We start from the raw sequence: 15,207 nt of genomic DNA on the forward strand, positions 1-15,207 counted from the left end.
AGCAGGATATAATTGCCTTTCCAGGTTAAGAGAGGCCAGTGAGCTAGTATGTACTGCAGTCGGCCTGCTCGCTCTCTTCACAAGGAGCATTTTATGGCTGCATTAATAATTGAAATGGGAAACAAAAAGGGCCACTGCTGTAAGCTTATAAAGGGAAATAGTGTGAGTGTGTGTGTGTGTATGTACAGAAATGTGCCCCTGAGACACTGCGGTTTATTGCCTTTTCATTTAGAGAGCTCATGATTGTTGTTACTGGCAACTGAGAGAGAAAGAACTGAGTGACTGGGCATCTAGGTGCTACACAACAGAACTAATGGTCTTTTTTTAATCAGACTTTATGCTTCTGCATTGAGTTTTAAAGGGTTTTCAACTCTTAAAGCTGCAGTGTATAATTCCAAATGGATCAGGTTTCCCCAAACAGTTAAAAAGCATATTAAATGTATTAATGACCAGCATTTTTCCAAGTGGTCTCACATTTTTGGACACTAACATACAATGTGGTTCTTAAAGGAATATTGCGGGTTGAGGTTTAGTTCAATCGACAGCACTTGTGGCATAATGTTGAATACCACAAAAATGATTGAATACTTGTAAATTACTTGTCCCTCCTTTTCTTTAAATAAAAAGAAAAAAAAAAGAAGTAAAAATATGGGCTACAATGAGACTTATTTTAGTATTATTTATAGTATTTATTAATATATTATTTTATATTTTTAGTTTTCATTTAAGTTTTAGTCATTTTATTTGGTGCTTTTAATACTTACATATAGCTTTTATTTTTATTTCAGTTTTAGTTCAGTAATTTTAGCACTTTTTTAAAGTTTAGTTTTAAGTTTTTCATCTAATATACATATATATATATATATATATATATATATATATATATATACATATATATACATATATATATATACACATATATACATATATATACACATATATACATATATATATATACACATATATATATATATATACATATATATACATATATATATATATATAAGCTTTCAAACCACAACCATAAGAAGTATGAGAACAGCTTCACAGCTCAAATGAGAAAAGTTTTAAATGAATGTGCTTTCAGAAAATTATAAGCTTCAAATTTCTGGCCTTATAATTCACTCACCCCATCCGTTGCAGTGACAGTGAAGTCGAAACTGTCTGACCCTTCGTCTCGATCCAAAGCCACACTGGTGCAGATCTGTCCAGTCTCTTTATTGATGCTGAACTGACTGGGTGGAGCACTAGCAGGCCCGGATCCAATCGAGTACGTGATGGCCCCAAATGACCCACGATCTGCATCATCTGCTTTTACCTGTGGAGCACAAACACAGAGAACGCTGTCAGAATTATAGTCGACTGATGTCATAAACCCTAGTCTTCACAGAGAGCAAGCAGAACAAGATTCAGAGGTCTTAATATGTTTTCATTAAAATAATTAATCAATAAATGCTGAGACTTCGGTATAGCCCTGTTAAATAACCAAGACACTCCAGACATAAATCCCCATCCCTTTCTAATTTCTTTCTCTCTGTCCTCTAGCTGATTGTACCATGGATTTACTGCCAGCTGGTCTGTTCTTGGCCGCACCTGTCTCATCAATCTCTCACAGTGGAGTGGGAAAACAAGAGAAGGCAGAAAGAGAAGGAGAAAAGCGTCTCTTCTCTACGATTCACATTCCCTGCCCTTGAATGCTCGGGTAAAAGTCTATGGAAAGAGGGCCACTGTTGCTGAGAGATGGAGACTCTAAGAAGTGATGAGGTGGAGATAACTGGTTGAAGCTATTGGGCTTCGCCATAGGTGGAAAAATCTGGCCTCGAGTTCAGGAGGGGCTTTAGCCAATTTATGGCAACGTTAATGTGAGGACAGAAGCGTAGATTCATCAAATGCATCCCATATGCAGCCATGCATTACTGAAAACACTATGAGGGGCAAATGTTACTGAGAGAATTTGGGATATTCTCAGGAGAATTCAGGAACTGTTACAGCAGTTGCTGAAGGCTAGGAAAGGGAAAATGTCTTGGATCTCTCTCCTCTATGCTTCCACAAATCATAAAAGCATTTGTTTGTCTGGGCATCCTGCCCTCTCATGTGCGCTAGTTTCTGCACTGCACCTCAATGATATGTTGGTGATATGACCAACTTAAAGGCTGGAAAGCAATCGGAAAATGTGTAAGAGACGTCTGGATCGGGACAAACACAATCTTTTGGATGCAAAAGGAGTCAGGATTGATTACACTACCAAAGTTTGGGGCAAGTAAGAAATTTCTTTTCTTTTTTAATTAACTTTTTTATTCAGCAAGGAGGCAATAAATGGTCAGAAGTGACAGTAAAGACTTTTTCACTGTTACAAAAGATTTATATTTCAAATAAATGCTGTTCTGTCTATTCATTAAGACTGAACACTCTTTTTTTTACATTGCGTGTGCAAGCTTGATTCTTAGAGCTTGATTTTACCCTTAAAACAAGGAAAAGCATTTAACTGAAGACTGTCCATTAGCTGGAAAGACAAACTTGTGAAAACCCATGTAATTTTTGAATCAGATGAGGTCAAGTTCATACTAACTAATGAACTGGAAATATCAGGAAAAATCTGTTTCAGTTGATGTTTTCCTACCAAAATCTACTCCAACAGTTCATATATAATCATTAAGAAGATATTAAGTAAAGGATAATATACAGTACGCTGGTCATTATCGCAAAACATAAACCCATACAGGGGGATCAGGAGACTCGTATCACGCTGAAGAGGTTTATTTTGTGATAATGACCGGCTAACTGTGTGTAATCCTTCTTATTACACAGCTACTTATCAAATACTGTAAGTAAATAAATAGACTGAAATACATTTCAATATGACATTATTTCATTATGTAGAAGGTAAGACTAGGCCTACAGAATGAACATGGTAAAACAGACAATTATACAGTTTAATGGTCAGCAACTGATCTCCCAGAATCAAGCATTCCAGATAGCCGTGAAATGAAGAATTATAGTTTATAAAAAATTGCTATTTTGAAGCTAGTAAATCGCTTGACCTCATAAAACGCAATCACATTTTCACACACGCCACCACAGATAATCTTCTTATTGTCACGCCAAAATAACTGCAGCTGTACAGCTGATTCACATTACAGTCCTGACATGGTAAAAACAGAAGATGCAGAACTTAAGAATCTCAGGCTCCTCAACAGGGCTCCTGCTACCGGAAAGGTTGAGGTCACGACCCCTCAACCCTGCTTTATGCTGTGACCCCTCTCCCACCATGATGCTCTCTGTAAACAATATTACTCTGGTGGTCCACAAAACTTCCCATTCATCAACTCCATAAAGACCTGTAGACCCTAGTGCCTGTAACACAACAAAGGGCTCCTCGCAAAACATTAAGGGGAAATGACCTTTGACTGTGCCGGGGCTGCAAAAAATATTTAATATGGTTGGCTCTGGAAGACGTTTCGTAATTTTCCTTGCTGCCATTTATGAGGACTGCAAAAACCTGTTCTTAAATGCAATCTGGGATGTGAAATCTGGCCAAAATGGCAAAGTAAAAACTATTTTTTCTTTATGGATCCTGATGTTTTTTCCCATATCCATTCCAATAATAATATTTTGTAAAAACAGGAAGTATAAAAGCCTCAAGAGGATTGTCCTGTCCGGTTGCCAGCTGTTAAAAGCACAACTTTTAGTACCTTTTTCAGAACTGGTTGAAAAAAAATCTTAAGGCCGTTTCACACCAAGAATGATAACTGTAAAGATAACTCTAACGATGATAACTATATTACATGCACAACAGCGGATGATAAGACTGAGTTTTGTCCTCTGCCTCTTTAAATGCTTGAGCTTTTTAACGCAGGATGAAGTCTGATTGGCTGTCATTGTTTTTATTGTTCATCAGCTGGAAAAATTGTTCTGAAAGTGATTCCAACAATATCGTTCCTCTGTACCGTTATCGTTATAGTTGTGGTATGCTATACTTTTATATTTAGAAAGATTTTTAGAACTATATATTTATCATTATCGTTATAGTTATCGCTCTTGGTGTAAATGGGCATTTATTCTGGTTATGAAAAAATATAAGTTGTAAAATATTTTGATTCTCATGATGGTCTTTTGTATTGCTTTTAATTTGTTTAAATATATTTTTTAAAACCTCTATTTATTTAAAAAATAAATTGTATAAAACTTAAATATCATGAAATAGTAGTTATACTGCCCTTAATAAAAATAAAAAAAGATTAAAAAAAATAATGCAAAAAACTAAATAATACAAATAAAACAATGCAATGCAAAAATATAAATATTATATAGAAATATAAATAAATATAAATATTGTATATTATTATAAAATTTATCAAGATATAGTTTTGTTGTGCTACCTTTAATATATATATATATATATATATATATATATACAACTTTTACTCAAAACAAAACAAAAATATTATGCTTACTTCCATAAATAATATAAATTGTAAAATATTTATGTCATGGTAGTTTTTGTTGTACTGACTTTTAAATAAACTGATTTAAAAATGCAGTATTATAATCACCTTTGAGAATAATAGGAATTACAAAAAAAGTCGAAAAAATTATGGATGCATTTCGGTAATAAGAATGGAAGAGCAAGTCACTTTTAAAATCTGATCTTGAGGTGCAATTGTTACAAATCAAAATCAAAACACCTGCTCAGAGAATGCTGTCCACATTTCACAATGCATTCCCATGTGCACTTTATGAACCATTCTGGAAGGCCGTAGCAGCTTGCTGTGGTGTTCTGGAGACAGGAATGGCTCATGTGTGCAGTGATAAACCAACAGGTGAACGTGTCCTCCAGAGCCCGACGGTGACGGGGCCAGATCTCGACCTGAATGAGACCACCACTGCTCATATTCTGCTCTGCAATGGTCAACTCTTGTCCATCTGTTTTTACCATTATCACTGTTATTTCCTGTTGGGATTACGAGTGGTGAAATACTATCTTTCAGACAAATCAAAGCCCTACGCCTGTGTTCTTGGGATATTTGGGTAAAGTGGCTGGGATTAAGCATCTGCGATAATGATTCGTCCTGGGACGCTGTGGTAGCCAGACTTTAGTCCCAGGGCGCTGATAGAAACAAGCCTAGCCCACCTGGTGAGCATGACCTCTACACCATCCCTTTTTTCAGAGGACTAGAGCCGATCATTTATACTGCATTAGAGAATAGGAAAAAAAGGAATCCAATAAGATTCAAACATCAAGACTGTGTTTAAGCTGTGGATGATTTGATCAGGTGTGTGTGGTAATGGGGCGTGAAGGTCTAGAGGGTTCAACTGAATGTGTATGTCTGTGAGGTTGGGATTGTGAAAGAAACCTTCTCCAATAAACAGGTCGCAGGTGAGAAAAGCATTAAGGGGCCCGTGAGGCGTCTCGCCCCCTTTTGGGGTTTGAGGGGTGGAGGTCTTATCTGCGGGGAAAGAGCTGATACTGACAGGGGAATGAGAGCAGCACATCTGTTCTTCACACTCTCGGACAGTGCACAAAATTTGTATGCAACTTTGCTGCGAAAATTATTTCTTTATTCACTGTAAAAAAAGAAAAATTGACTTAACTTAAAATTATAAGGCAACTTGCTGCACAAGGAGTTGACTCAACTAATAGAGTTTACTCAACTAGAGATGTTATAGTTAAGTCAACTCAACTATAGAGATGTTTTAGTTGAGTCAACTAAAAAAATCTGTGCAGAAAGTTGCCTTATAATTTTAAGTTAAGTCAACTTTTCTTTTTTTACAGTGTTTTTACTCATCATTTTGTTCTAAACCTGTTTTATTTTCTCTCAAGATATATTGATATATGAAATGTTTTAGTCCATACAGTGACAAAATAACATTGGACTCTGACTTTCATTACACAGACAAAAACAGTTGAAACATTCTTTAAAATCTTCTATTTTATCTGTGTTATAAATAAAACTAGTAAGTAAATAGATAAAGATGTAGTCATTAAGCTTGAATTAAAATTGTATTATTATATATATTTATTTCAATTACATATATAATTATATATCATTTATATTATTGAATTGTTATTAAATTATTTGTGTAAATTGTACATTTATTAAATTAATTAGTATATTTTGTTTGTGTATACTGTACATACATACAACATATTATACAAACTAATTTAATTTATGTACAATATTTTCTGTTTCTGTAATAATAAATGTTAAAATAATAAACAAATAATAGAAATTACACACACACAAAATATTATACACTGTGTATGTTGTGTTTGTAATAAATAAATTATATATATATATATATATATATATATATATATATATATATATATATATACAAATTATATATATACAAATATATATACAAATTTAATTTATTTAATTTATTAAAAAAATTTATACTTTTTGAAGTTTGTACACTTCACAAGAGAGAAAAAGGTCAGCGAGTCTAAAGACTGAAAGTGGGCCGCCAAGATTTTCTGCACACTCATCAGTGCCAATTAAATGTAAAGCTGTCTAGTATTTCTGCACACATGCAAGAATCCATCGGCCATTCTGGCATCAATCAATCTGACAGTCCTGACCAGAATTCCCATCTGCATCACTCCATCCCTTATTCATCAATAAATTAAACAACAGACACAGAGGGTTTCTCAACGTCACAAGAAACAAATCACTAACTCGCCATGCTTTTCACAGCAGATCAATAGTGTCGAGACACATTCAGCCCACAACAAGCAAACAGAACTTTCAAACACCACTTAGTCTTTCTGCTATTACCAAACTCTACAGTTTAATCAGAGACCTGCGCAAAAGTATTGCAATAATTCTGTCTGGATGAAGCCGTGCTCTGCCGTTGAGACTCATCCATTCCCTATCCAGAGCTGCTCTTGGGACAAGCGCTCCCGGAAAGTAGGACTTAACACCATATGCCGTAATTCATGGCTTTCTTGGGTTGCAGACCTCTCAGGAGGATGAACACTTCTATAACTAACCAGATTAGAGGAGCAAAACTGTAATTGAAGAGTTGCATATACTGAATGATCTTGTGGTACAGTAGATTCTTTCCGCTGAAACCTCTCAAAAACATGCACAATAAATCATGAGTCATGAAACAGCAGTTTCATATTAATCTTGACTTACAATACTGAATTTATCACAGCAACTAATGTGCAATATGTTCTTTTGCCTGATGTCACCCCACTGCACTCCATAGTATAAAGAAAAGTAAAAAAAAATTACATCCAGGACAAGGACAAACTTCAAAACACAGCAGAGCAGAATTTGTGTGTATTTAGGGGGACATTTAGTTAGATTTATTTTTCAAACTCTCTCAACAACTTCACAAGCATTCAACAAGATCTATAATATGTAAATATATATATAATAACACACTGATTGAAAGTGATTGCATTATACTGTACATGGTCACTTCCTAAATTCCAGTGGTTTCTTCAGTTGTTTCAAGCTGACAAATGTCTATGTACGTGAATTTTACAGAGCAAACAACACAAAATTGTCCGAGGTTTTTCCAGGGTCACCGCAATTTTACAAGTGCAATAAACAGTTTGTTATTACATTGCTTATACAGTCTCAAACATGTGGTCTACATTATTAATCTTTGAGTTTATCTTTTGCTAGCATCCAATGTCAAGAGGCTGATACTGTAATTAATCTGAATTTTTAACATGATTTTTTTTCTTTCTGTTTTAAACACTGAAGGCAAGACATCCGTTTCAAATGCACATGAACCCACTGACCCAAGTACAGGCTCATACAAACAATTTCAGATAAGACAACAGATCTATTACAGGTCACTGCTTGTCCAACAGATACATTTGTGTTATTTTTACATGGCTCAGCAAACTTATAGAGTTTCTCGCTAATGCACACAACCTTGATATCTGTAATTCAAGATCACCTGGTTAATCTCCGATTTCTCGTTTCGTTCCCGAGGGAATCTGCCTCTTTTAAAATCGCAGGGGTCAGAATAAGTAAAAGAAACTGAGGAAATCCACTACTACAATGTCTCAGGTCTATATCAAGATAAGCAGCAGTGCTTTGGATGTGATTAATTGAGAGCTAAGCAAGATGTCCTTTCCTTTACCATGACCTTTCTGCCAGTCCTTTTCAAAGAGGTTGTGAGTGGCAATATGTTTGATTGAAGATGATATCATTTCCAAGCACTCTCATGTACGTCACAGTTTTAATGTATCTAGACCTATGCTTAGATCTGGATTAGGAATCCAGACAGTTAAAACTACATTTGAGGGTCTCTGTATTGAATTTGTGCATTTGTGAGGCACAGCAAGCAACTTATTAACTTATTCATTGATTTATTTAAATGGATAGTTCAGCCAAAAAAACAGTGAGGGATCAATGAAAATCAATGGGGTCCAAAATAACATTGGGCTCATTTACTTTATGTATAGACAAAAACAGTTGAAAAATTCTTAAAAATCTTATTCAAAAGAAAAAGTCAAACAGTCTACAAAAAATGGACTACTTTGCAGAATTTACAGTTTTAGACTTTAGATCAATATTTAAATATATTTACAAAAAGTAATGATTCAACATAGATCTAACAAGTTTTTTCCCCCTTCAGGGGAGGGTCTCGACTCTGTAAATATGGATTGGTTTGGTAATTTAAATATTTTAAATAGTCCGTTCCCTTGGCAGCATGAATAATGGATCAAGATAAATACAGCTCGTAAATCAAAACCCTAACATTTCATACTCAATATATCATTAACCATCACAGAGAGAATGTAAAACCAGACTAACCATTACTAGTCTTATTAATTAATGGAATCCCTTAACTGACATATGGTGTTATGAAGGCCAGAAATTACAGACCACTCAATTGTCATACTATATTTAAAAAAAAAAAATTAAAGAAAAATGTAATTTCTTTTTTTAAATATATTTATATATCTATTCAATATATCATTAACCACCACGCAGAGACAACCAGCCCAACCACCATCAGTCTTACATATTAATGGGAGCCTTTAACTGGCATCTGGTGTTATGAATGCCAGACGGACCCAGAACCTCCCACACTATGGCAAATGGCAGTTCAAAGAGGAAGTTGGTCTGGCACTCATATGACACTGCTAAAATATGAGGTCTATTATAAGAAGTGGTGAAAGCTAGGTGGTTATTTTGGAGCAAACCTGAAGCTGTTCTTTAATCCAGGCATGAGACAGCAAACCATTCTGTTCATTAATGCGTTACTTAATAGCTGACTGCAAAGCACATTGACTATTCATTGATTAGTGCAAGTGTACTTTTTATCGATACTTTCTAGTTATGTTATGCACAGGATTCACTCCTTTAAGGCTAAGGGTAATTATTAGAATAGATACCCATCAAAAATGTGTGGGACAGTTTGGGTATAATACTAAAATATGAAACAAGTTTTTCTTTTTACACCAACAGTTTGATGAGATGATAATGAGAAATGATGAGAAACACAACTGTGCCATTAGAAACCACTGCAACTATTGTACTATATTTATAAAATAGACATGACATCCCTTATATTTTCTTTTTGGTGGTTTAATGTGAGGAATATTCTACATTTGTGTGGCCACAGAGTAATGGAGAAGGAAGAAAACATTCATATTCTAACAAATCCATAAAAATCATAAAAACCTACTTTTGCATTTGCAACTTGTTAAGTGTTAACTTGGGACCCAAACCTTTCGGAGCCCCTAAAGTTACATGGTGAAGTAAAAATTATATGAGATGGGAGGAAAAATAATATATCAACGCTTTTGCGTTCTCTCACAAATGTTTTGTGTTCTCCCGAGAAACTATCCATTTGCTCGCAAAATCACATTGCTCGCAAAACTCAAAGTTTCGTGGGAGAATGCATAACTTTTGCGAGAGAATGCAAAAGCATTGAAATAAATTTTTCCTCCCATCAAATATACATATATAGTTTTTATCACCATGTCCCTTTAGGGCTCTGTACAAAACAACTAACTAAAATAACAATTATAATGTAGTATTCCTGCCTCTCTGTACCCATACTGTACCCAAAGGTCGCATTGTACTACAGCAAAAATGCTACTTGAATCTGAGTAAGCTGGGGAATTAGGAATACAAAAACATAAACCCAGAGACAAACCAAATAAGAAGGAGAAATGCTTCCAGACTCTTTGGTGAATGAAAATTCATTACTTCCAGAACACATTGTCATTGAAATTGAATTTCCATGTGAGAAAACTATAATTAAGTAGGACAGTGATTGACCAGGGACAATCCAGAACATTCTCTAAACTGGCAACAGATGAGAGCGGACAGATTCCAACCACTTCTCTTTCTCAATGGGTCTATGTCTCAACAACTGCAAACCACACTGGCGAACTCCACTCAGTGCTGTTTGTGTAACACGCTGCACCTTTAAGAAAATTTATGGGCAAGAGCATCTCGCTTCGAGGCCTTGAGCTATGCATCACTACGGAGAATATAAAAGGCTGTATTTTAGTGGTTTTACAGTGAAGAAAGGGTCCCTATAGCTTTTGCAAGATGCCACAAGAGTCTTATTTTCCTTTTACAAGTTTGTGGGATCTAGCCTGGGACTTCCTTCCAGACTTGTGTATGCTTTTGAAGTGTACGCAATTCATGTTGGTTGCTTCCAATTTGTATTTCATGGCAGAAGTATGTACACAGACGAGAAAAGCACAAACTTGTTATACATAATTCATTCCTCTACTTTGGCAACTGAGGTTTGGAAACGGCCGTGTGCTCTGTTTAGGGGGCGATGTGCTCATTGGAACATCACAATACCTACTTCCAACTTTCTGGCAAAGTCAGAATGCGTTGGAAGAAAACTCTTGATTTTTTCCTCATATATGTTCACTTGTCTTTTGTATGAATTGTTAACAATGTATCCTAAAATGCACCCGAGCACATCTACCTTACTATCCCAGGCACTGTAAAGTGGATTCATGTGATTGTTCTGATGGAGCCTGGGGACCAATCCTGTTAAATGCAGGCTGATTAGCATCCCCGCTAGGCCTCTAATGAATGTGAGAGAGGCAAGAGCTCTCCCAGATCTGGCTACGGTTTCCTCATCGGTTCTGGCCTGGGACAGCACGCACACTCATCTATACATGCACACTGATTATAGCACTTCTAAAAAAAAATCTAGAATGTCATTACCACTTATTCAAGAGAGGAGCATGTAATCACAAGGAAAATATTTCTTATATTGTACAGGGATAACATAAGGGAAACTATTTTATAACAGGGTCAATGATAAATAAGAGTGTCTAGGACAAGCAAGACTTCTTTTAGCACATGTATTTTTAAAAACACGTGCTAAGTTCTTAGAAATGTACTTTTGTACTTTTTTTAAAATATAAATTGGTACTTTTATTCAGCAAGGACACATTACATTGATTAAATTGATCATTATAAATTAATCAGACAGGTATAATGTTACAAAAGGTTTATACTGTATTTCAAAGAAATACTGTTCTTTGGAACTTTCTATTCATTAGAGAAACCCTGAATTGTTTTGTTTTTTTATTGTTTCCACAAAAATATTAAGCAGCACATCTTTTTTAAATTTTAATAACAAGAAGAAATGATTCTTGGCCAACAATCAGCATATTAGCATAATGATGCTGAAAATTCAGCTTTGCCATCACAGGAATAATTTACATTTTACAATATATTAAAATAGAAACGGTTATTTAAATCGTAATAATATTTCACAATATTACTGTTTTTACTGTATTTTATTTGATTAACCAAAACCATTCAATAATCTTACTGACACAAACTTTGAACAATAGCGTATGTTGAATGAACACTGACCCAACAACCAAACTGTCAATGGTAACTTCACTAAACTAAGCTAACAAGCAGGGTATCTATATTTAAACACTAGTTTAGTGCGTTTCTGCAACAATATTCTTTTCAAGCAGTCAAATCCCTGTGATTTTAGTGTTAAAGTACTGATTGATTGATATAAATGTCTTAATGAAAGTATGAATGTTGATCTACTGTAGGAACATGTTCTACTGGGATAAAAAAAAAAACATAGTTCAATGAAAACATTGCTTATACTTGAAGCCCACAGTAGTTTATAACCGTTTCCTGCCCATATTATGAGTACAAGCCCATTGATTTATTGATATTACCTCAGTGATGCTGACAAAGTACAGGCCAGAAACTAGAAGAACGCTGTTCTTCTTCCAATATGTCCCCCGACCCCTGACCTTGAATGGCACAAACCTCACATCTCAACACTCTTACACTAAGTGATCCCAGCCCTAAAGAAAAGGGAATGAGGATGGAGGGGAAAAACAATGGAGAAAGGAGGGAAAGAAGGGAAGAAACATAGCATCATCATCCCAACTTCCCCACTCTCCGTCTCCTCTCGGATGGTGTGGTCTTGATTACAAGGCCGCCCGAAACCCAAACAACATTAGTGCAGCATAAACTGACCCTAATATATAACCTACAATGCCTTTCAATGCAGTCGCCACTGTGACAGCAGTATCTTAGTCATATGCCTCACAACAGCTCTTTTGGATGGGGGAGGATGGGCTGAGTAAGAGTGGAAGGGAAGGGGCGGAGCTATAACTCAACATCCTCTCTGGTCTGGGGGAGTTCAGTGGATAAGCATGAGCTGTCAAAGCCCCATAAACATGGGCAGACAAACTGTGCTCTCCCCCAAAACATGGACCTGTTCTCCATACGGTATCACTTGAACTCAAGCGCACAGAGCACCAGGAGTCTTTAAGCTTATTGAGTTATTAAGGTATGCAGGCCTCAGGTAAATCATTCTGGACCCCAAGAGAAGAAATGAAAAAAGTTTATGTGTATGTCAGTTTTTTTGTAGCATTACAGTATCTGTAAGACTTTTTGGCCTTTATTTGCAGGACTGTATGGAGAAAGTGCATTCTTTTCTGGACCACAACTCTGGGTTGATTCTTCTTAAAGGGATAGTTCACATAAAACTATAAATTCTGTCATCATTTACTCACTCTCGAGTCATTTCAAATATTTTCTTTTCTTCTGTGGAACACACAAAAAAAGTTATTTTGAAGAATGGTTCAACCATTTTTATCCATACAATGAAAGTCAATGAACAAATAGCATTGGACCCCACTGGTTGCCACTGTATGGACAAAACATGCTGAAACATTTTTCAAATGTCTCATGTCTCAATGTTTTTTTTTTGTTTGTTTTTTTGTGAACTATCTCTTTAAAAAGTGATTATAAACAAAACCAAGAGCGTGGCAAAGTTTGTGAATTTGAGGTTCCAGACACCCAGACTATAAAAGCAAGATTTGTCATTGCTATAAACAGTTTCTGCCACAGGGTAAATCATGATGGGAGACACACTCGTCTGTAAGTTTACAAATTACATACAAGTATTCATGAAGCATAAAGCCACTTTGTGAGAGGAAATACGCTGACAGTCACATTTGGCATTGATTACGGCAGAGTTCTGCTTTTCCTGTCACAAGTTTCAACCATGGCTGACAAACAGTTGATCAGACATGGTTTAAATTTCAGCATACGTCCTCAAACATGAAAAACAAGGGTTGGACGTCACGAAGCTGAATTCTATTATCACACTGTTGTTATCTTTTGTAACAACATCCAATATAAGTCAATGTGAATTGCCATCTGCTACCCGTTTTACTTGAAGCAACATGAAGCAAATCAGCATATTAGAATGATTTCTGAAGATTATGATTAAAGATTATGAAGGATTTCATTCACAGAAAGTATAAACCGGGTCCATTTTGTTTTCACATTGATTTTGAGTTTTGTTTTTTTTAAGTGACCATTTCGTTTTTTATTACAAATCTGTTTCTAATTTGATCAGCTGACATATCCTGTCATGTTGAAATAACTTAACTAACACTAACGTAACATACTCCACCTGCAGAGGTACACACACTGCCTCTGGTCATGGCCCGTGGACCTTTTAAGGGTCAAGGTCATAGGTCAGCAAGATGCCGTCCAGTTCTTTATCAGCCGCTAGGTCGACCCCTGACCCCTGGCTGCTAGGCTGCAAATGCAATCCTTTCACTACATCTAAAATGAGCTGTTCATTTGGACTGTGACACATGCCACATAGCCAGACAATGAGAGACCACCTGTTATCTTTAAATAAAACACATGCACAAACTTCTGTGGCCTCCGCTCATCTCTTTTCATAGGAGCAAATAAATTCAATTAGGAAGAGGGATATCCTGAGGCATGATGTCACTTGCTTTAGTCAGAGGGTCAGGGACTCTGTAATACAAACTCACACTTGCTTGCTAAGTTTGGGGTGAAACATCGAACCCATTTCAGTGCCATGTGAGTTCAAAGGTAGTGCTGAACTCTAGCAGGGCATCTATGAGTCAGGGAGGTCATGAGATTATGGTTCAAGCATTGCAAATGAAAACTGTGTGAAAAGAGGGAACGGGCAACTCGCATTCATTAGAGAGAATTATGGGAACACAATGACAGTGAAAAATCTTAACGCATCTGATCAGAGCATGGATTTCAATATAATGTGCTTTTCTGTGAAGAATAATCAGTGTACACTGTATATTCTTTAAAAACTTTTCTTGAATCCATAATTAATCTTTTTAGCGAATGAGTCGTTTTCATTCCATCTGTCTGAACAAGAGACATGATGTTTGGACAGTTTGTGATTCAGGCAAAAATTTAACAAAGACGTAATTGAAAGTACTGTTTATGTTTAATTGAGGTTAACTGAACTAAAGGTTGAAAAATGGAGGGGAAAAATATAGATTTATTTTGATGCTAAATGATACTTAACACTCTTTCTGCAGTCTCGAAACCATTTTGTATGGACAAATAAATTAATAAAGGATAATACAATTTGTTTCAGTCAAAAAAAAAAGTTTTTTAAATCAGCTGAGTGAATGATTCAACAGCAAAAAAAAACAAAAACACTGGTGATGAACCTAAAGAAAGGACCACTGCATGATTCAGTGACTATATTAGTGAACTGACTGCAAAGATTCAAATCACTGGGATGAGTCAATTAAACATGATCTGTTAAAACTAGAAATGTTTCAGAATGTTCAGAGCCAAGCGTTTTCAGAAACAACTTTTCAGAAACAAATGAAAACTCCATAAGTCAAATTTAAGCTCCATAAGAAAAAAAAGAAAAAAACATCTCAAGGCCTGAAATCAATTACCCGAACACAGGGAACAC

At 35.7% G+C, this 15,207-nt stretch overlaps 1 protein-coding gene across 1 annotated transcript in view; it reads right to left on the bottom strand.

Annotated features, from left to right (window-relative positions):
* Positions 1–15,207, bottom strand: part of dchs1b (dachsous cadherin-related 1b) — a 96,225-nt gene that overhangs the window by 21,472 nt on the left and 59,546 nt on the right. Inside the window, exon 3 of the mRNA XM_084104432.1 lies at positions 1,130–1,318. Coding sequence (XP_083960558.1) covers positions 1,130–1,318 — 189 coding nt within the window. The remainder of the gene's footprint in view (positions 1–1,129; positions 1,319–15,207) is intronic.

Source organism: Abramis brama (assembly GCF_963993115.1).
Source record: "Abramis brama genome assembly, chromosome: 25".
In the NCBI taxonomy this organism is placed as follows: domain Eukaryota; kingdom Metazoa; phylum Chordata; class Actinopteri; order Cypriniformes; family Leuciscidae; genus Abramis; species Abramis brama.